Genomic DNA, 24,393 nt, shown 5'->3' on the forward strand with positions numbered 1-24,393 from the left:
GAGTTCTAAAGGAAGGAAGGGAGCTGATGGCTTGGAAACCCCTGATTTGGAAAACATTTTCTAACTCTAAAAATTCTTAAGACCTGATTATTTTTCTCTGTTTGTTTTTTCCAAAAATAATTTTCCTTTGATTTAAACAAAGTTCATCCTTGACACACTACTGTTTAGATGAGATTTGGCAAAATGTTTCAGAGGAATTATCTGTCAAAACCAATCTGGATTTAGATGCTTCCCTGGTAGCTCAGAGGTTAAAGCATCTGCCTGCAATGCAGGAGAGCTGGGTTCGATCCCTGAGTTGGGAAGATCCCCTGGCTGAAGGAAACGGCAACCCACTCCAGTATTCTTGCCTGGAAAATCCCATGGGCAGAGGAGCCTGGTGGGCTATACTCCATGGGGTAGCAAAGAGTCGGACACGACTGAGCGACTTCACTTTCTTTCAAATAATCCTAAATTATAGAAGTTAAAATGAACTTAATCTTAAAAAATAAATCACTAGGGTTTTTACATAACTTGAAGTTATTAGTGACCCTGACAATAATATCCATGCCAGATAGTTCTCAAATTATCAAAAAATATTCTTGTCCTTCTTGAACTATGAAAGATGTTTAATCTGTTGATTTAATGTTTATTCATTCCACCCAAATCCAAATATGATTCTGAACAGCTTTCTTGGAGGCTCATTCTTGGCACACCAAGGTCACCACTCTCTCAGACCCCTGGTTCCTGGCTAGGTTGGATGAACACAGTGGACTGTGAACTGTTAAGACCTGGCCCATCTCCGAAGGACGTAGACTGCCTCTACTCTGGCCGGGATGGCTCGGGAAGGCTCCGCTGGGGTCCCTAGCATGCCTGCATGCCTGCCTAACGCTTCAGGACAGCACTTTGAAGGTACAAAGCGGTAGCAAGGTCTCCACAGATGCAGACCCCTGGTTGTGGTTAATGCTTTTCTGAGGCATCATTGAGTTTCCATGTTTTCATTTTTTTTTTTTTTTAATTTTTTTAAGGGAGGAGGTGATACATGCTCTTCTAAACTTACTCCTGGATTCATCTGGTGATAAAATCACCCATCAGCTGAATGTACATGCAGATAGACAGGTGTGGGTTATGGAGTTTCTAGTCAACAGCTAACTGCATGAATTTAGAAAAATAGTCCAAAATGAACAAATGCACCCAGCAAAAGGCTAGTTCAATTCAGGCTGAATTTTTGAAGTTTAAGATAGACTTCGTCTTAAAATAGGAAGGGATAACTTCAGAAAGTATTATTTAAATCACTAGGATTCTGGGTAATTTGATAATGACCCTGGAGCATTATTAGTTCTTACTTAGCTTCTTGATTTTGCCCTTACTTTTAAAGTGATAAAAGACTGATCCTTCCATGGAAATTCTACCTTCTTCTAACCTCTCCTCACGAGGATTCTTTAAGGCTAGTGATGCTGGCTAGAGAACCCTTTTACCAAAAGGCTTCTGGCCTCCTTTCTCCTTCAGTCTTTCTAAGGCACACCATAGAGCTTGTCTTTTTCCTAAGAGTTATCTCTTAAATTCTCTCCCTAGGATCACATCACATTTTTAAAAAGTTATCTGAATAAAGATCAAAAATCGTTGGGATTAGGGAATTCTTTGGCAGCCCAATGGTGAGGACTCCATACTTGCACTGCAGTGCGCATCCGTCTGACCCCTGGCCAGGGAATTAAGACCCTATATATGCCTCGTGGGAAGGCCAAAAAAGAAAAAGAAAAATAGGATTAAGCTCAGGTCAGTCTCCCTTCCACTGCTGTCACTTTCATATACTTTTGAAACTGTCTATCCCAATTTTGTATCCCCTCTTTAAAGAATAAGACTACTTCAGAGTCGGGGTGAAGTGGTGGTGACTAACATTACTTTAGCCATGTTCGGTCCTGTCTTGTGATTTTAAAGCATTCAGGAAGAAAAGGACCACACCTCTGTAGGATAGATAAGAAAGTAGAAAGCCTCAGTGGTCTGGATTAAGGCAGCTGGCATGACTCTCAGTCTCTGTAGAGTTGGAAGGCCTAGGCAGAGCAGATAAAAAAGTCTTTGAAATTGTGAGCTCTGTTCCTTATAGAGTCTAGGATCTTGAACATCACTTCCTTGGTTTCAGGTCGACACTGCACACTGCTTCACTCCCTTGGAGAGATGTTCTGGAAATCTATGGAGGCTATTTTCATCTGATATAGTTGTGCCCAAACATTGCCTTTTTTCCAATTAATTTTTTGTTTAATAAATTTTTTATCACATAACATTTACCATTTAAGCCATTTTTAAGTGTATACAGTCAGTGGCATTAAGTACACTCACGTTCTTATGTAACTATCACCACCATCCATCTCCAGAACTTCTTCACTTTCTCAAACTGAAACTCCAAACCCATTAAATAATCTCTCCCCTCTTCCCCCTTCTCAGAGTCCCTGGGAGCCCTCACTGTACTTCCATCTCTCTGAGTTTGACTCCCCTAGGTGCTTCATCTGAGTGAGATCACACACTTTGTATCTGCTTTATTCCATTTGGCATAATGCCTTCAAGGTTCCTTTGTGTCGTCACATATATCCCAAACATTACCTTTTAAAATACGTATTATTTCATCCAAAAATCACTTTTTATTTCTTTTTATGTTACAAGTGGGGCATTAATGATTTTTTTAAAATTATGTGTACAGGTAGGTTTTATGACCTAGGAATTTGGTTTCAGGAGAGAAAAGGAGGCACCAGGTCTGACACCTACTCTAGATGTGTGACAGGGCAGCTGTGAAGGCGAACGTGACCCTGAACCTAGAAAGCACCTCGCGAGGAAGATGCGGGACAGGGACCCCAGGACTGGGCACCCCGACTCCAGGACTCAGGGCAGCCCCGAAAGCTGGAGACCAGGAGCCAGGAGACACCAGCAGGGAACTGTGAGAAGTCCCTAGGACAGCTCCCGAGGAGTCAGACACGTAAAAGGAAGCTGCGTGTTCACAGGAGCAAACCCAGGGATACCCGATTTATGCTGAGGTTTTAACAACACTTCATAAATTAAATAATCAACACATGGGAGCACTCTACACTCTACAGATGTGTGCAGGGGTCACGAGGCTGCGGCAGAATCTGCTAGTCTGTGTGGTGGAGGTCCACTCAGACATCCCATTTTCCTGGAAGCACATGGTACAAGGTATGAGAGAGGGTATTCCACCTTAGCAGGACCAACTATATACTGACTATGTACCTCTAGCCACCCATTTCCATATCTTTAAATTACTCCACATTGACACTAGTCTAGATAAACATACTTTTATTTCTATTATTTAAGGTTTAAATGACACCTTGTCGCTAATTACACATGTGTGATCAGAGAAAGTCTCAAAACCAATTAACTCCTCTCCATAAGAGCTGAAGAACATAAAGCACAATTAGAATGGAAAAACTGTCAGGAGCAGGGAAGTTAGCACTAGACATCATACTCCAGCAAGTCAACCAACCTGTAAGCTCAGCCTCAAACTGGTCAAAACTACTGGCGTGCTGGGGGCTGGGATTCAGCAGTGGAGAGGAGGCTCTGTCCCTACCCTTGTCCCGCCTGCCTTACCTGGTTCTTCTTATCATTTCACGAGGTGTTAGGACCCTCCCCACACAAAACACCCCAGTATATGTTCTAGATAGATGCACAGTCTTCACCAGCCTTTCCCATACTTACACTGAACACATCACACAGTACAAGGGCCTAACCAAAACACACTACTGCTGCGTTCCAACTTATCGTAAAATCAGATACTTTTAAATGTTTGAGAATTTCTTTCTCCACCACAAATCTTACATCTTTCAGCAGTATGGGGTCCACATTCTAGGGATAATTTTCATGCCTGAATAAACCATCCATCACTTCTAAAAACTAATGTTGAATTATTTGTAAATACATATTATTGTTTGTAAGTACATATTATTTTTGGCTAATTAAGAACTCCGGGAGTTGGTGATGGACAGGGAGGCCTGGCATGCTGCGATTCATGGGGTCGCAAAGAGTCGGACACGACTGAGCGACTGAACTGAACTGAACAGAAATATAATTTGGAAGACATGACAAGCTTACTCTACCTTACTAAAAGCAGCAGCTCTGTTTTCATTTATCTGTAAATGATTCCTTTTCTAGATTTCTTATATATTAACTATGTATTGTCTTCCTATCATGTTCCTATACTGCTGTTGCTGCTGCTAAGTCGCTTCAGTCATGTCCGACTCTGTGCAACCCCATAGACAGCAGCCCACCAGGCTCCCCTGTCCCTGGGATTCTCCAGGCAAGAACACTGGAGTGGGTTGCCATTTCCTTCTGCAATGCATGAAAGTGAAAAGTGAAAGTGAAGTTGCTCAGTGTGTCCGACTCTTAGCGACCCCATGGACTGCCCCACCAGGCTCCTCTGTCCATGGGATTTTCCAGGCAAGAGTACTGGAGTGGGGTGCCACTACCTTCTCCGGATCCTATGCTAGTATACTACAATTCAGAAGAAAAAAAATACTCAAAAAACCAGCTAGCTTTTTTTGGATGAAACTGTTCTATAGATATGGAACTTCACCATTAATGAGTCACAAGTGGCCAGAGAAGTAAGGATCCTTATTCATCTCAAGTAGGAGAATGCTGGTGAATACTGCCTAAGGCACAAAACTGGTAAACGGGCAAATTTTCACTAACCTGAGTAGTCAAATTGCAGCAGATGGTGAGATCTGCAGGGAAATAAATGCAAGGTTAGAAAAGCAAGAAAAGCACAGACACCACTGAAAAAAATCTGAAAAAAGTGGTGATAAAGTGATGGTGAGAGGGTATCTACTCACTCATGTAATAACCGCAGGAGAACTGAGGGACTGAGTTAGAAGATGTAAGTAGTGAATGAAGTATCTGCAGAAAAAGCAATGCTTGGGTCCTGGGCAAGAATTTTTCATTTCTAACATGCAGATTTTAATATAATACATCAGATAAAAATAAGTTGAATGAAAAAATTCATTGACTGTTGGCTGGCCTTAAAGACAGAAACTAGAGAATTTCCAAGCCACAGGCTTCTATGGGCAGCAGGAAGCCATCTCATTTTTCTGTCTTCTGAATACCTACTGCTGCCCTTCACCCAGAGAATGCGCCTACTAGCACCTCCTCAAAGAGGTCATCGCCGACTTTACAAACTGAGGTTACATCCCACCATCACCTTCCACCTCATTTTACTGCCTTCAAAGAAAATGCCACTATTTCAAAACTACCTTGTTTATTCACAAGGTTACTGTTTATTGAGCTCCCTGAGAGTAGAGACTACATCCTTTCTCAGCACTGCAATCCCAACATCTAAAGGCACCCACAGGTGCCCGGTGAGTATCTATCAGGTATGCACTTGAATCTGCTCAATCTGAATCTGCACAACCGAGTCGCAATTCCTGAGAGGGAGGTCACACACATGCGAGAAAATACAGCAGAGACAGGAAGGAATAACTCACCCTAACTCGATCCTAGTAACACCCCTGCCCCTTACTGTGAAACTCTGAGCAAAAGAAAACCTCTCTTTTGGTCCAGGTTCCCATCTATTAGTAGGAGAGACCAGTATCAATGCTGCTTTCCTCATAAAAGGCTGCTGTGAGAGTTGAATCAGAAAATATATCTGTGAAGTGAATTCCTTCATATTTTTGGGAAAGTCCACTGGGATGGGAATGAATGAATGAAATGAAATGGAAATAAATGAACAACAAAACATTTCCAGACCACATAATAGAGAAAAAATTTAGCGGGTGTGTGTGTGGGGGGGTGGGGGTGGGGGGTGGGTGTGTGTGTGTGATAAGCACACAGTGAATCTTAATGGTTAATTCTGATATTTAAAACAATACACTATACAAAGAAATACTCTTGTTGTCAAGGAAATTTTATAAGCATGCTTTTGAATGAAAAAACAAAAATTACTTAAATTAGAAAATCTTGGTGAAAAGTCTTGATTATTTTTTATTCTGCAAAGTACCAAAACATTCTGCATAGCTAATAAATGTCAAAGTAACAATAAAGATAATCAGAATAAAAATCCAAAATCAAGAACGAAAAGAAGGGAGGAAGGGAAGGAAAAAATGAAATTTAACCCCTAGTATTTAGACTTTATTGTTTAGCATCCAGGCTAAAAACAAAATTAAAATGTCAACTCTGCCTCTTTTATCTGGTTATAGTGCCAGAAGACTGAGATAGGGCAACTCTTCAGATTATATAATCCCATTGGAAGTCATTTTTTAAATGTTTCCAAAACTCTGCAATCACCCTCCCAGGGCTAAGGGCATGTAATGGGCCTCCAGGCCTTTCTCCTGTCAGAACCTTACAAGAAACAGATACACAAAGCAGGTGAGGTCAGCGCAGCTGCCCAGACCCGGCCCCATATACAGTAACCTTTGGTTTAGATGAATTCGGCTACGAAGCCTGCATTCTCCGGGCTCAGCCACACAGTAACTACAACTTTGAGCTCTAAATATATCCACGAAAGAAAGATGACAAAACCAGTACAATCGCTGCTGGCAACTTTGAAGACCTGGACTGTGTCAAGATGGTGAAGTGACCTCCAGATTGGGAAATGAACCCCATAAACTGATGAGGGTTGTGTTGGATAAGCCAGCTTCATTCCTCCAAAGATTCAGTTTCCACTACATACACATTTCAGGCTAGGATAAGCTTCCATTCATTTTCCATGGATATTCTTGCATGCTATGGGTGTCAGGTTCTACCATTTTTATAACTATGTGACTTCTGGCAAGCAACTTAACCTTTCTGTGTCTTAACTACTTTACCAGTTTTTTTTTTTTAATACCATTAAATGACCTGTACACTCTATTCAACTCCTAATTTACTGTCACACTTTTTTAAAAAGGCATTTAAATATTTATATTTTACTTCAAAGCCACACATGTAAGAAAACCAGGCTCAAGCCTCAGCTGCACCAGGCGACCAGCCTTACAACCCTGAGCAAGTTGTCTTAACAACCCCAAGTCCAGTTCCTCTCCTGCTAAATGGAATCTGATCCTGCCCATCTCGTAGGGTGGCTCTGAGGCTCCAGCAAGAGATAATACTTCTGGGATAGTCTTAGAAAGTAAATATTAGTACAAGTGTGGGAAATAAAAATACTACGTTTAAAAGAAACTTAAGAGTTTACAATAAGCCCTCATGTGGCTGTGATGACTGGGCATACCAGATGCTAAACCACGCTCTGAAGATTGAATGCTGCAGTTGTTCTGGCCCTGTTACTCTGAGAATAAATCAGCTCAACTTGACATGAATGCAGACACAGCTGGATTACGTAACTGCACATCAGTTGTCCATGTTTGCAATTCTGCCTCCAAACTAGCTACCGTTAAATGAGCTTTTCTCCAATTTGTTATGAGGGAATGTAAATTTTCTGATGATAAGTGAGTTGCCAAAATGTAGAGGAGTGAAAAAACTAGATACAGACAATGGGGCTGGAAAGCAGGGAAAGCAAAGGGGAAAAGGGACAGATACCTAAGAGACGTGCACCCCTCAAACTTTCTTTGGATCTAAAGACACTTCCCTACATCATGAATACGTAAGTTACCTTCTCCCCTGATACTCTGTAATCACTGGAGTTAGTGTCTGTGAGAGCTTTTCCAAGGAGATGTCCCAGAACCTAGAGAGAAGGTTAAAACTAGCAGAAGGCACTCTCAATTGATCAGACAATCTCTCCACCCACCAGAGCCACCTGGTAAATGCAGGGTGAAAGGCAATGTCCAGGTTTACCCTCATATCTTTAAGAGTCTTCAAATTAAGATTTCTATTGTGTTAATTCTCTATCATAAGAATTTATTTTCTAGTTGACAGAAAAATCAGGATAGGACCCCTTATCAGCTAAATTCAGGTTCCTCAAACTTGAAAAAACTTTGATATTAATCTGACGAGTTGAAGGATAAAGCAAATATCCTTATTACAGTTAAATTTTGAGATTATTCTACAGAATATTATATTTAAAAAAATAAAACATGAGACAATTAAACACAAAAGACCTGGTGAAATTTACATATTAACAAGACAGGAAAACAGATACAGAGGATAAACTAGTGGCTATCACTGGGGAGAGGAAAGGGGCGAGGGGCAAAACAGGGAATAGGGTATGAAGAGGTACACACTATTACGCTTAAGCAAGCTGCAAGGACATACTGTACAGCGTGGGGACTAAAGCCAGTCTCTTATAATAACTTTAAATATCTTACAATAAATTTTATTATAGATTTATAAATAAATTTATATAGATTTATAATAAATGTATTTTAAAATCTATACAAATATTGAATCACTATGTTATATAACTGAAACTAATATAATATTGTAAGTCAACTACACTTCAATTTTAAAAAAAAGAAAAAATTATTATAGATATGGGGAGAGGACAAGAGAAGGAACAGTTTCTCCAGTGCTTTTTGGGTCTTCTCAGGACACTTCAGTGTCTCAGGACACTTCACAGGGCTTCCCAAGCGGCACGAGTAGGAAAAAACACCCGCCTGCCAATGCAGGAGACATAAGAGACGCAGGTTTGGTCCCTGGGTTGGGAAGATCCCCTGGAGGAGGGCAACCCACTCCAGCATTCTTACCTGGAGAATCCCATGGACAGAGGAGCCTGGTGTGCTACAGTCCATAGGCTCGCAAAGAGTTGGACAAGACTGAAGTGACTTAGCGCACACACAGACACACACAGACACACACAGACACACACACACACACACACACACACGATACTTAAAGACCTATCAGGGTCTTCAGAGTTTCTATGTAACTCTAAAATTCAAGCAGTTTGTTTCTTCGCATTTTCCTATAATAGTACTCTCTTATCAGTCAAATACATTTGTACATTTTACTATAAATTTGTACATTTGTCCATTTTTTCTTCGGCTATGCTTAATGTTTATTGTATAAAACCAACCTGAACAAAAAGCTATGCATATTTCATGTTCCGCTTGTCACAGAAAAGCAATTGATTTTCTCATATTCACAACGTCCTAGAGACCAAAAGAGGAGACACAGGGGCTGACAGAACAGTTACATGACACCCTGTCATTCACATCAGCCCATTTGCTCGGAATCCTCTCCACGGCTGTGCGGCGTGCTCTGAGTGCCTGGATGGTCCAGCCCTGCTTCTGTGCTTAGTTCTGATAGAACAGAGGGGAAACATGCAAGCCAAAGAAAATCCTGGTCCCGGCCCAATGCGGCTGATGGTAGGCAGCACTCCACCTCTCAGGTGATCCAAAGAGGGAACCAAACTCTACAAAAAGAACACAAGACTCAGAGTCTGAGACCCATGCTCAAGTCCCAGCTCTGAGCAAACACAGTGCGTGACGCTGACTAAGCATAGCTTATTTAGCAAAGTGGCTTCCTTGGCTCCAAGTATATAGTTATTTATGAGATTTGTTACCCTCACCCTTGTGATGGTTATGTGAGATTTTGTGGAGATGCTCAGCACATGACAGATTCTTGACAAATGTCACCTGAATCTCCGTTTGAGGAAGCCACACGGAGACAAGAGCACGTCTGCTGTTCCTATTTACACGGCTCAGCACCCTGAGCTCTACCCTGGGGTGACATTCCTGCTGTGACTACAACGTGGCCAGTGGTAACCTGGACAGTGAGGTCTAACAGGTGCATTCCAGCACTGAGCCACGGGGCACCTGGCGTTAATCAAAGCCATAAAATCTCTCCTGAGGTTTTACATGCCCCATGGATTGATTGGCTTGTTTGCCTACAGATTTCATTTCTAATTTAAAAACACAACTTGTTTGTTCCCAATTACAATTGGACTTGGTATCCACTGAATTGCCCTGTCAGCAGGCAAATAATGGTGCCTTTAATCATGGTCTCAGATAAGTGGGATGTTCATACCAGATCAGAGTTTCTTTTGAGGACAGTTACTATCTGCCACAAAACCGACACATCTTATGGAGTTTTTTGAAAATGAGCTAATAAACACAAATTTCAACACATGAGTCAGTCATCTCTCTGATACAGAACTATGTGGGTCAAAGCTTAAAACCTAAAACTTCACTGCCGTATGTTCTGGACTCAAAGAACACAAGTGCTGCTTTTCAAGGCGAGTAGTGGTGGAGAGACGTAAAAGCAATAACAACCAGGTCACCGTTCCCATACTGAGCATGGGACGTTCTATGCCGCTGAGAAGAGGTGCATCGCTGCTGCCATTCACAGGCACTTATCGGCATCTGACTGAGGCGGCCCTGTGGCCAGTGCTCTGGGCCTGTATCCCCATTCTGTTCTCACTCACACCACCCAAGGCTCGGCAAGATTTTCAGCTGCTATGCAGGAGAGCACACACCAACTGTCTAGCTTTCCTTGTTAATGGGCACGGCCATTCCATCCTTCCACACACTCACAACAGGGACAGAGACACACACAGTTCTTCCATTCATAAATTTTCAATTTCAACATGTATACAGAGCTATAGGTCAAAAGCAAAACGCATCAACTCTTCTCTCCATCAACAGACGGCATTAGTGGTACTTAAGTCTGAGGTCTGCTGAGTTTGAGCTTATTGATTAACTGTGGAGTGGATATGAATACCATCATGTCCTATAGGCATAACATGTGAAACATCATTTTAGTATCATAGTAGAGAATTTTAAAGACCAAAATGAAGAGAAGATGAACAGTGCTTATATAGTGTCACTTTTGATTAATCCATAAGATATTTAGTCATTCAACAAATATTTGAGCACCCACTGCTGTGTTAGGCACTGTGCTAGGTGCTTGGGTTCATTCACTGAACAAGGCAGAGAAGGACCCTTGGTCGGCCTCAACATTTACATTCTAGCAGCAGTATACACACAGAGAGCAGACAATCACCATCACAATCAAGTTACGTAACACATTGGAAGGTATGACAAAGAAACAGCATGGTGAGGGAGATTGGGAGTGTGCGGAGGGGAAATGGATGAAGGGAGTTTTAGCCAGGGGGTCAGGGCAAGCCTCATTAAAAGGCGAACAGGAAAGCCAGCAGAGTGCGTGAGGGGGATGGGCCAGATGGGATCAGGGACAGGTGGGGACAGACCATGCAGGACTCTGAGTGAAGGACAGTTAGGCGCTCAAAACAGCCTGGAGTTAAAACTCCCCTCTGGGTCCTCCCCACCATTCTCTACAAAACAAAGAACTCTCTCACCCGAAGAAAAAAATGGACATTAAGATTGATTACGCCCAGCAACCAGCCGGTCCCAGCCTCTGGCCGATCTCCAGAATTCCTTGCCCCAGCTGTTTAGGACATAACTACTCCGAACAACCTTGGAGAAGAACAGGACCCCTTAAGACAGTAGATTTCCACATATATGCCTATATACACTTACTCTTTTCTTGGGTTAGTGTAGCAACTCACTAATCTGACTGCTGCCCCCCTCCTCGCCTCTTTAAAGGTGATTTGTTCTTGTAAAGTGCAGGTTTCGTTCTTTCTCCGAACCTCGCTTTCTCTAATTTCCTTACCCTACATTGAGAGCCTCCAGAAGGACATTAGTTTTTACTCTCAGAGCAATGGGGAGCCACTAAAAGATTCTGAGAGACTTATGTTGAAAGAACACCTGTGGTTTCTGCATACCACAGATTGCACCACGGCAAGGAAGGAGGTGGGGAGACCAGATAGGAGTCTATTACAGTGATCCAGGCTAGGGGTGATGCTGGCCCAGTCAGAGGTATAGTAATGATGATGTTGAGAAGTGGACAGATTCTAAATATATCTTGAAAGGAGAACCACCAAGATTTCTGGTCTGGATTAGGAGTATGGTGTGAAAGAAAGAGGCGCCCAGGATGCCTCCAAGGTTTGGGGTCTGATGGGATTGCCACTTCCTGAGATAAGGAAGGCTGAGGGCAGAACAGGTTTGGAGGACAGGGGATAACCCTCAGGGCTCTTCATGTTAAATCTGAAACATCTAGCAGTCCTCCAAGCGGAGATATTAAGGAAGCAGTCAGCTATATAAGTTGGGTGAAGAATTCAATCAACGGGTTTAGACTAAATTCATACACATTTTGAGCCACTGGCACATACATGATATCTGAACTCGGGAAATTAGATGAAATTGTCATTTGGAATTAACGCAGGAAACGATCAAGAGGCAAGTCCCTTGCTATTCAGAGTCAGGGTGAAAAGGAAGGAACCAGAAGAAACTATTAATAAGGGGAATGATGGAGAGGTAGGAGGAAAACTGAAAGCATGCTTCTGGAAGCTAGTGAAGGAAAACTGAAGAAGCAGCAGCCATAAAACCTTAATCCAGGTGACCTACAAGAGAGAATCTCCAAAATATGCAAACAGCTCATGCAGCTCAAATTTAAAAAAGCAAATAACCCAATCTAAAAATGGGCAGAGGATCCAAACAGACATTTCTCCAAAGAAATATTAATATACAAATGGCCAAGAGGCACACGAAAAATGCTCAACATCATTAATTATTAGAGAAATGCAAACCAAGACTACAATGCCGTGTCACGTCACACCAGTCAGAATGGCCACTATCAAAAAGCTGCTGCTGCTGCTGCTGCTGCTAAGTCGCTTCAGTCGTGCCCGACTCTGTGCAACCCCATAGATGGCAGCCCACCAGGCTCCCCCGTCCCTGGGATTCTCCAGGCAAGAACACTGGAGTGGGTTGCCATTTCTTTCTCCAATGCATGAAAGTGAAAAGTGAAAGTGAAGTCGCTCAGTCGTGTCCGACTCTTCACAACCCCATGGATTGCAGCCCACCAGGCTCCTCCATCCGTGGGATTTTCCAGGCAAGAGTACTGGAGTGGGTTGCCATTTCTTTCTCCAATGCATGAAAGTGAAAAGTGAAAGTGAAGTCGCTCAGTCGTGTCCGACTCTTCACAACCCCATGGATTGCAGCCCACCAGGCTCCTCCATCCGTGGGATTTTCCAGGCAAGAGTACTGGAGTGGGGTGCCATTGCCTTCTCCATCAAAAAGCTACAAGCAATAAATGCTGGAGAGGGTGTGTGAAAAGGGAACCCTCTGGCATTGTTTGTGGGAATGTAAATTGGTATAGCCACCATGGAGAACAGTATGGAGGCTCCTTAAGAAACTAAAATAGAACTACCATATGATCCAGCAATCCCACTCCCAGGCATGTAACCAGAGAAAAACATCCTCCAAAAGGATACCTGCACCCCAGTGTCCTCGGCAGCATTGTTCACAACAGCCAGGACATGGAAGCAACCTAAATGTCCATCGACAGAGGAGTGGAGAGAGAAGATGCGGGACTTACACTCGATGGAATATTACTCAGTCACTAAAAAGAATGAAATAATGCCATTGGCAGCAACACGGATGGACCTAGAATGTCACAAAGAGTGAAGTCAGACAAAGACAGACAAATATGCTGTCACAGAATCTAAAAAAAAGTTACACAAATAAACTTATTTACAAAACAAAAACAGACTCACAGACTTAAAGAATGAACTTACAGTTACCAGAGAGGAAACACAGCGGGGAAGGGGTAGGAAGGGAGTTGGGGATTAACACGTACACACTGCTATAATTAAAATGGATAACCAACAAGGACCTGCCAAATAGCAATATGGAATTCTGCTCAATGTTATGTGGCAGGCTGGAGGGAAGAGGAGTTTGGGAGAGAATGGATACATGTATATGTATGGCTGAGTCCCTTTGCTGTTCACCTGAAACTACTGTAACATTGTTAATCGGCTATACTCCAAGACAAAATAAAGAGTTTAAAAAAATAAAAATTAAGACAAAATGGATAACCAACAATGACACAGGGAACTCTGCTCAATATTATGTAACAATCTAAATGGGGAAAGGATTTGAAAAAGGATACATGTATAACTGAACCACTTTGCTGTACACATAAAAAACCAACATTAACTGATAATCAACTATACACCAATACAAAATTAAAAGTTAAAAAAAAAAAACACCTTAACCTAGAAAACAAAACAAAGCAACTCTCAGGAAAAAAAGGGCAATTCAGAAAAGCTAAAGCAGCTGCTAATGGGAATGGTTATTTGGAAAGTTATATCTCATCAAAATTAATATATAAGATTTGTACCCTTACTCTATTTCTTTAATTTTCTATCTATGAGATATGGGATGTTTACTAAACTTGTTATGATATTCATTTCATGATGTATACAATTCAAATGATTATGCTGTATACCTTAAACTTATTACGTGCTGTAGGACAATCATATCTCAATAAAACTAAAAGAAAAAAGATTCATACCCTCACAGTAGAGATTACATCTGGGAAGGCTTAAAACAGAACATCTGACCCCTTCTAGGAAGCAATATGATTCTTCATTTTTAAAAGTCAGCTACTAAAAGATAACTTTCAACCTTGCTCTGTGAGTAAGAATGCCACAAAGCATACATATTTTCTCTCAAATCATCACATATAGTCTAATAAGCAAGTGACCTTAGAATTTTTAACATAACCATGAAAGCACTTCACTGTATTTCTGAATCCTTCAAAGGAGACCTAGATAGAGAAACTAGGGAAACTAGTTCCCTAATTAAAGATGTAGTTTTTACAGCAAAGCTCATGATTAAGGACCAATTCCAATCCTATGAAGCTTTTACTAACCACTTTTCCAAGAAGATACCATCTTTCTCCTTTGACTCACCCACTACAACCAGACAATTCACCATCACATCATGTTAAATTTGAGTAACTCTCATTTTTTTTACCAGAACTAGAGAGATGCTTTACATACATTTTTTTTTTGTCATCCTTACAACAATTCTGCAAAACTGGATTTATCCCTATTTTATAGATGCTGAAACTGATGGCTAGAGTCTGTTACCTAAGGTTACCCAAGTATAAAGGGACAAAACCAGCATCTGTTTTCCTCACTATGCAATACTGCCTCTTGCATGAAAGCAGTACACTAATAATTACCAGTCGCAGTGTCATGTGACCCTGGATGAGTTTCCACACCTCTCAGTGCCTCATTCATGAAATAAGGATGATACACTACAGGTACTGCACTGTGGAGAAGATTATATAAGGTAATGTATGTAAAATTCCTTTATAAACTATAATTGTCGATATTACTACTCAGAGTAGATTTTATGCTCCTAAAGCACAGGTTCTTATGCCTTACAGGCATTTTCCCTTCAACATTCAACATGAATTGAACACCATCTTACCAGTCCTTGGAAAGAGTTCAGACACCTTTTCCCCCCTCTAAGGAGGGAGGTGGTGTCCCACTGCATGAAGTCTGGACTGAGTATCAAATATCCCTAGTCTAAACCTTAAACTACAACACAGTGACAAACTCAGTGTGCTCATCAAACATGAGATTTAAACCACCTGCCCGGCATGTAACTGCTTTCCTCTCCACCACAGCTTTAGTGCCATAAGAGTTCAAAAGGGAGAAAAATCCCAAATGAAAAAATATCATATTTTGTAAGAAAACATGCCTGGAAGGAGGTAGAGCAGAATAAGGCCTGGTTTGTTATCTGAGTTAACAGAGACCTTGTTGTTCTGTGTACAATCTGATTTACAGCCTCCTGATGACAGTAGTAACTATAACACTGTCTAACTCATTACTCATTATGAAATTTCATTTACTTTAAGAAAAAGACCAATAACATATTTACGAAACTTCTTAGGGAACACTCACTCCCCCTTCAATACAATGGAGGTATCCAGTGGTATATCTGGGGACGGGAGCTGGTATGCCCCAGAGGAAGACCATGCCAGGTGTGTTCTCCAGGTAAACACAGCAGGAGGGAACCAGCCCCTGCTCTGCCATGATTCTGAGGAAGCTGCTCAAAATCTTTGTTAATGATGGATCTGTTTCCCAGCCTGTAAATCATGAGCTAATATTAATTATTCTGCCTACCTCACAGGTTTACTGTGAAGGTCAAATGAAATAATATATGTACATTAATTTACAAATTACATTACTAGAAATTACCAGAAGTAACTAGATAATCAACTACCACTGTCCTTTGGTAAATGTCAGGTACTAGCGACTTAGCAGCAGCAGCAAAGTTGAGATATTGATTTCTCTAAGGGTTTTCACGTTATAGTAACAAACAGAATTTTTTTAAAAAATCTACTCATCTCTAAAAAGGACCCGACAAATGTTTTCTTATCTACGGAAGCTATGGAAGAAGTAACTGGTAAGGTTGATCTTCCCACAGTGGATCTATGTGTATATATGTATATATTCTAAACTATTTTCAGATGGTTTAACTATGTCTTCCTAAAAGAGTGAAAATGGACTCTCAGATCAAGATGTAGCCACAGACTTCATATGTGATAGGCGTGACATACCAGGTCATTTTACCTAGTAATTTAGTCTCTGCAAAATGCCTCATGGTTCAGAGTCCTAAAAACTAGTCCTCTCCTTGTCTCCCCATTGTTCATCCCAGCTGCCTCCTTAAAACCTCTGGCAAAAAAAGAATAGGAGAATTAAGAATTCAAATTGTCTTAGATCCACAAAGGATTGATGATGTCATTTACTAGCTGACCCCCTGACCCCAGTAATTCTCTGAACTACCCTGCCAAATTGCGCCAGAATTTTAACTACAGAAAAATTGCACAAGCGTCCAAAAGTAGACTGAAAGGTAGAAAAACTCCAAATCACACAGTATACACATAAAAGAAAAGCTTATCCTAGTACCATTTTTGTTTATCATTTATCAACTATGTTGAACTATAAATATATTTTCAGTCATAACAACAAGAATAAAGGAAGAAACATAATAATAAGCACTTTTGAGCAAATTTTGCCAGGGGCAAATTTAGACACTGCTTACTATTATAAAGAGGTTGAAATTTGCCTTTGCAATGTAAGTAAGCAATATAAAGTGCCCGAGCACTTGAAATCCTAATTTTCTATGAACCCTTGCTCTCTTTGGTTATTTGGAACTTGCTAACATTTCTCAAATAATCCTCCAAACGGAATTCCCATTTTCTCAGAAGTATCTCACAAGTAGACAAAGTGCTTCTTTGTGTCAAAGTCACTGGCTTTTACTATTTACCTAATTTTTGCACCCCTTTGTTGAAAAATAATTTATTGGTGTTGACAAAATCATTGCACCATCTTTGTCCCTGATTATGATTAATAAGCCATTTGAACAAAAAGTGACCTGTCAACTTTTTTGTATAGATGACATTTGTTCCAACATTTTAGCGTTCTTAAAAAAAAAAAACAAAGCTGGTTTTGTTTGTGTAGGTTTGGCGATCTGTTAAATACCAAAGCATACCACGAAACATATTCTCTATGTAATGGTCGGATGACTGTGCTGACCTTGTCTTAGGAGACCTTGACTTGCAAGGGTCCCTGAATTACAACCAGGATAACATTTAAGGCCAACTTCAATCTGAGCTCTCTTGCTCTTCTGAGAAGCTTTTCTGTATGAAATAATAATATCTGTTACCAGCAAAGCCAGAGAGGCGTACTCACCAAGTGAACATAAGGCACAAAGTACCCAAAAAGTGCAAGTGGTATTCCAACGGCCCACACTGCGTACGCTGTCACCTTGAAGATGGCAAAATTGAAAATTTTTTTTGGAGGACTGAACTTTCTCCTGGAAAAGAGGGAGAGTCGGTCGCCTCCTTTGGTTGTACCGTCTTTATCTTTGGCACTGGAAGCAAGAGGTCGGTAAGTGAAGCCAGCCAGAAAGAGGACAAACAGGAAGATGCAGAGGACCCGGAGGGTGTGGAAGAGGCCCACGCTGTCGGTCAGAACCCTCAAGAGGAAAGGCAGCAAAATCGTGAAGATGCTGCTGCCAGCGGTGACGATGCCGTTCACCAGTCCAAGGCGCTTCTTGAAATAGTGTCCCAAAATGACCAAGGAAGGCTGGTAGGCGAAGGAGCAACCACAGGCAAATATGATCCCATAGGTCAGGTACAGAGGTTCGATGGAGCTGTGCGAAGACGAAAAAGACGCAGAGCAGCTTTCAGTACTTTCATCACGTGCTTGGAAGAATAAAGCCTTACGGTCAAAGGGGGTTTCAGTTAATCAACATATTTTCTACAAATAAAAATTAACCAAAAAGAGGTTAAAATCTTAATAAGAATACAACACTACAATATTTTAATTTCATCTGAATAGATAATAAAAAATGCCTTAATATGTGAAATGATCAATAAGGTCCTCAGTGATTTGATCCCTCCTCCTCTTTCTATCGACCTTCAGGCGAACCATGCAGCACTGGGTAAAAACTGTGATGCTCTCCAACTCAAAAATAAACAGTGGTACCAGGAAGGGCCTCAGTGACACTGACAATGATTAAACTACCAAAAAAAAAAACCTAGTCTCAATAAAAGCCTTTAAAAAAGTAGAATATAACTATGAAAACTCTTTTCCTTCATGGAATTTTCCCAGGGACTTATTAATCAGCAATCTACTCAAAGGGAAGGCTACGTTTGATATTTTCTCCCCAGGCTTATGCGAGGAACGTTTGCGCGGACAAGCAGTTGTGTGTTTGCTGCATTTTGCTGGCCTAAGGGCTGCAGACCAACCTTCGCCCTGCGCTGCACTGTTCTCAGAGTTGTGCAAGATAATGAGAAATCAGAGTCTGATTGCAGGACTACTAACCGAAGTGCATTCACTACTGACCCCAGTCTGTAAGCTTTCAGGCCAGGCAGGTCTCGACAAAAATAATCAAAGGTTGAGAATTCTATATTTAACCAAATAACTTAATTACACACTTCTGATGAAAGTAAAGGAATTCCCTGGCAGTCCAGTGGTCAGGACTCAGCACTCTCACTACCAAAGGCCTGGGTTCGATCCCTGGTCAGGGAACTAAGATCCCACAAGCTGCACAGTGCAACAACAACAACAAAAAGAAAATGAACAAAAGAAAAGAGAGGGCTAAAGCAAGAGGAGGCTGCAGAGTGGAGGAAATTAAAAAAAAAAAGAAATTAAAGAAACATAGCATTACATTCTTTGAAACAATTAAGGAGTAAAAGAATGCTGAAGTTTTTTTCTTTTGAAAATTCAGAAGGCTATGTATCAGTAGTAAAGGCAAGCTCTTTATAAAAACTAAGATAGATAAAGTTGGTTAATAATTAAATTTTAAACAATAATTGTAGCCTAGCAATATGCTGAGGTAATCACAAGGAACTCTAGAATCTGATAAAATTAAGGCAGGCTGGCAGTCCCCTCACTCTGAGATGCCCTTTCCCCGCCTATTAATCTACGTTAAAACCACCTTCAAATCAGGCTCAAGAGCCAGTCCCTAATTCTCCTAAATTAATCTTACCTAACTCTTATCACTCTTTACCAAAACCCCACTCTTATTCAATAAACATATTTAACAGCTACTATGTCCCAGATACTTGGTGAAAAAAATATTTTAAGTGTGGCTATGCCCTACTTCTCGTCTGCTTAGTGAAACAAGACACCTACCTGAAATAACAAGAATGTAAAACACAATATAAATAATATTTCACTCATTCTGCATCAGTTTTTTCACACAAGTATTTTTCCAGATAACTGCAACAAATTTCTTAAGCTGCCAATTTACTTTTATTTAACAATTTTAAAGGAAAAATCTAAATACATTTTTCTCTGCCTTCTTCAAAGTGTATGTTAAAAATAGTAATGACAGCACAGTATTGTCATAAACAACGACAATATCTATAGTTACACTACATTATTGTAAAACTGTCAGTTGGAAAACCAGAGAGCCACGGACATCAATCGAGACATTCTTTTGCACACCATTTAAATACGGAGTGCTTGTTAAGATTAGCCTTGGTATCTCTCCTGCAGAGTGAAATACATCAGCTTTGTGATGGCATTTTCACTGCTGCTGGATCCTTCCTCACTTCTGATTTTCACTTTAGTAACAGATGGTTCAAACTGTTGAAGTTTGACAACTGAGTAAGTGCCGTGCAAATCAGTAAGATACCAAGTATGTGTGGGAAAAGTATTCAAAGAAGAGACGCTGATGCAGCCATCTGGCACTGCTAGAGAAGGCTTTCCTAAGAAGGCGGAATTTGAACTAGAGGAAAAGAAGGTCAGTCCACCGTTCAACACTTGGAATTTATACCGCATCTCCCCTTGTTCCTCTGCATGCTCTCAAAGTACAGCAGCTTTGATCAGTGGGTTAAATAATGAAGCTGAATAGAAGATTTGAGAGCATTATATGGAGTAAGGTAAAGATTCCTTCAAGACAGTCTGTTTTAGTCAGGGGTGGGGATGGGGGAGGAAGAGAGAGAAAAAGAACTAGGTCACCACGTAAAATACATTTTATAATTTTTATTTCTCAGTGGTCAAAAAAGTTTGAGAAACATTGCTTGCTGTAAGTTGGTCTGTGTATATGAATTTTGTCTACCAAACTAGGTAATAAGTTCCATGAGTTTTTTATCTCTTAGTTTCTCTCTCCACCAAAGCCCGAGTGTTAATAATACTCCAGCAAACGCTATGGTCACTGACTGACAATGGGCATCTGAGGCTTCCGGACCGTGCAGGGATCTCATGAGGCAGTAAGAGAACAATGCCGTATTAGAGATAAAGAAGAACCAAAAGCAAATGATCTCACAAGATCACCTAAGTAGAACCTTATCCCCAAAAAAACTGGTTTTTTATTTCTTTAAAAAACAACTTTAGATTCTATGAGGAATGAGAAGGAGGTGTCAGTACTAACAGAGACTCATTTATGTATATATGATCATTTTTACCAATGTTAAATTAGTTTGTTGTGGGCTGGCATGGATTAATTAATAACTACCATCTTGTATCAGTATCATCAATCAGGAATTTGGTTTCAAGATTCATGTAGTGACCACCAGATAAACTTTTTCTTTTTTTTTTTGTATGCAAGGGGAACTTGGATATCCTAAAATAAAAAACTGTTGGGTTTTGCCTTTTGAAAAATAAAAATAAAAAATAAAAAACAACTTTAGAAGACAAGAACAAAGGCAACTTTAAAGATGGAATATTTATCTTCTAAAGAGGAATAAAAACAATTGTTTAGAATCCAAATAAAATGTCTAAGGTGAAAGAAAGAGGCTCACTTTAGAGTTGAGGAAGGGGTATGTGTGGGGAGAGTGAGGGTAAAATCAGTAAACCAAGGATTCCGTTGATTCTCAATATTTAAACATAAACAGGGTGGGACGTCCCTGGTGGTCCAGTGACTAAGGACTCTGAGTTTTCACACAGGGGCCTGGGTTCAATCCCTGGTTGGGAAGCTAAGCCTCCTCCCGCTGTGTGGTGTGGCCAAAATAAAAATTAAAGAAATAATAAATAAACAAATGAACAGGGCAATGGCCAGTGAACACATGAAAAGATGCTCAAGATCATTAATTAACAGAGAAATGCAAACTAAACCTACTATGAGGTATCTCCTCACAGCAGTCAGGATAGCCAGCATCAGAAAAATCTACCAACAATAAATGCTGGAGAGGATGTGGAGGAAAGGGAACCCTCCTATACTGTTGGAGGGAATGTAAACTTATACAGCCATTAGCGAGAACAATATGAAAAAACTAGGAATAAATCTACCACATGACCTAGCAACTCCACTACTGGGCATATACCCTGAGAAAATCATAATCAAAAACAACACGTGTACCCCAATGTTGATGGCAGCACTGTTTACAGTAGCCAGGACAGGGAAGCAACCTAGACGTCCACTGACAGATGAGTGGATAAGGAAGACGTGCTACATACACACAATGGGATGTTCAGTTCAGGTCAGTTCAGTTGCCCAGTCGTGTCCGACTCTGCAACCCCATGAATCGCAGCACGCCAGGCCTCCCGGAGTTCACTCAAACTCACGTCCATTGAGTTGGTGATGCCATCCAGCCATCTCATCCTCTGTCGTCCCCTTCTCCTCCTGCCCCCAATCCCTCCCAGCATCAGAGTCTTTTCCAATGAGTCAACTCTTCGCATGAGGTGGCTAAAGTACTGGAGTTTCAACTTCAGCATCATTCCTTCCAAAGAACACCCAGGGCTGATCTCCTTCAGAATGGACTGGTTGGATCTCCTTTCAGTCCAAGGGACTCTTGAGTCTTCTCCAACACCACAGTTCAAAAGCATCAATTCTTCGGCGCTCAGCTTTCTTCACAGTCCAACTCTCACATCCATACATGACCACTGGAAAAACCATAGCCTTGACTAGACGGACCTTTGTTGGCAAAGTAATGTCTCTGCTTTTCAATATGCTGTCTAGGTTGGTCACAACTCTCCTTCCAAGGAGTAAGCGTCTTTTAATTCCATGGCTGCAGTCACTCAGCCATAAAAAGGAACGAATTTAAGTCAGTTCTAATGGGGAAAGGTTGAGGATAGGAGGAGAAGGGGACGACAGAGGATGACATGGCTGGATGGCATCAGCAACTCAATGGATGTGAGTCTGAGTGAACTCCAGGAGTTGGTGATGGACAGGGAGGCCTGGCGTGCTGCAGTTCATGGGGTCGCAAAGAGTCGGACATCACTGAGCAACTGAACTGACTGAGTGAGGTAGATGAACCTAGAGTTATACAGAGTGAAGGAAGTCAGAGAGAGAAAAACAAAGTATATTAACCATATACATGGAATCTAGAAAAATTATATTGATGAAGCTATTTTCAGGCAAGGAATGGAGACCCAAATGTAGAGAATGGACTTGTGGGCACAGTGGGGAGGGACAGGTTGGGATGAGTGGAGAAAGGAGCACCAGCAGACAGAAGCTATTAGGCGTGAGATGGAGAGCTGGGGAGAAGTTGCTGTGTGCCGCAGGGAGCCCAGTCTTGCGCTCTGTGATGACCTGGAGGGATGGGATGGAGGTGCGGGGTAGGGAGGCTAGACAGGGAGGGGATCTAAGTATAACTATGGCTGTTCTGCACTGTTGTGTAGCAGAAACCAACACAACATTGCAAAAAAAAAAAAAAAACATTTTTTAAATTTAAATTTAAAAAAAATAGAAAAAAATAAACAGGGCAAGCAATGTAAGTTTGATTTTATTTTTCCTAGTAACTACAATAATGCTTTTCAACTAGAGCTCGAAGATAGCTAAGGAAGAGAAAGGGACAGGAAATGAAGATAAACCACAAAAGTAGACAGAGGATGGAAATCATCTAAGGGTTTTCCCGTTAAGTGCAGCCTGTTAGCCAGAGCTACCCATTAAACCAGGGTTTCTCTATCTGGGGATTATCCTGACAATGAAAGAGGATTTGCAGGTAAAACAGGAGCTAGAGAGAGAGGTGCTTCCAGGGTTACGGTGCCTCCCAGCTATCTGCAGTTAGCTCCTCTGCAGGGCTTCTAACAGACACAGGGAACAATGTTTTGATAGGAATTTTTATTTTAAGCTGCATTTGATCACTTCATTTTGTCATGATGTTTTTAAATTTCAGCACTGTTCTTTCCCCCTTCCCATCCCCACCCTCGAAAACAGTGCAGGTAGGAATTCTCTACCTGGGTTGAAATAAACAGCAAGGTCTAGATCTCATTAATAAAAATATTTCACATCAAGCCTATGAACAACCACTTCAAAATATCATCTCTTGTACTCTTTGGAACTCAGAATGAGTTGATCTTAAATTAAGGCCATTGCTTTAGACAACTTTACTGCTAGAATTTGAGTCTTTGGGATTTTTCTGTGAATGGAAAAAAACAAAAGGAGAAATTTTTTTTTTTTTGGCTCCAGGGAACACATGTACCCTGACTTGGCATCTCACTCTGAGGCACTGCAAGCAAAAGCATTCAAATTTACAAGCTCTGATTTGCTGCTGTGGACAGTTGCATAAGTGACATGCTTCAAGTTTTAAGCACTTGAAAAGGACTTTTTTCCTTGTAAACAAAGTTTCTGAAAGGAAATCTAGAAGATAGCTCACAGATTTTGAAAACATGAAGAAACCAAGTCCTTACCTTACAAAAGAACTTGATAAGAGTCCAACAAATCCAACAGCAGCGCCCACGACAGCTGTTTTCCGACAACCAAATATGTCTGTGAAGACACTGACAATCGGGCAGCAGAAGAAAATCATCCCCATGGAGAGAGAACTAACCCATGCTGCAAGAGAGGGGGAGATGGGGGACATTATGACACGCGGAATTCTAGTTGTTCTTATCTCACAGAATGTAAGACATATTGAGAAAAGTACCAGTGCAGGAAAGATACTACTCAGATTGATGAATGGGGGGAAGTTAGAATAAGTAACAAATCTGAATCATAGATCAAAGCATTTGGCAAGTACTCATTATAATTAGCAAAGCAATTATTTGTGTTCAGTGGAACTTCTGAGAAAAGTTTGTATCCTTAAATAAATCAAACATTCTCCTGGGACCTAATCTCTATCCTGGTAACTATGGTTTTAAGCAACTTCTAATCTGTGGAAAGAAACCTATCTGAAAAAATTGAAATATATTTAGGAACCCATGCCCAGGTGATCAAACTGCAAAGAAACAACCACTGAACTCAACAGTGGTGAAACTTGAAGAAAAGGAGTTATATGGACACA

The 24,393-nt window shown here is 40.9% G+C and overlaps 1 protein-coding gene across 1 annotated transcript in view; it reads right to left on the reverse strand.

Moving 5' to 3' along the window:
- SLC16A10 (solute carrier family 16 member 10) overlaps positions 1-24,393 on the reverse strand; it is a 117,477-nt gene that overhangs the window by 23,950 nt on the left and 69,134 nt on the right. Inside the window, exons 2-3 of the mRNA XM_005684569.3 lie at positions 23,801-23,945; positions 17,408-17,870 (exon numbers count right to left, since the gene is read on the reverse strand). Coding sequence (XP_005684626.2) covers positions 17,408-17,870; positions 23,801-23,945 — 608 coding nt within the window. The remainder of the gene's footprint in view (positions 1-17,407; positions 17,871-23,800; positions 23,946-24,393) is intronic.

Source organism: Capra hircus, chromosome 9 (assembly GCF_001704415.2).
Source record: "Capra hircus breed San Clemente chromosome 9, ASM170441v1, whole genome shotgun sequence".
NCBI classification, from domain to species: Eukaryota; Metazoa; Chordata; class Mammalia; order Artiodactyla; family Bovidae; genus Capra; species Capra hircus.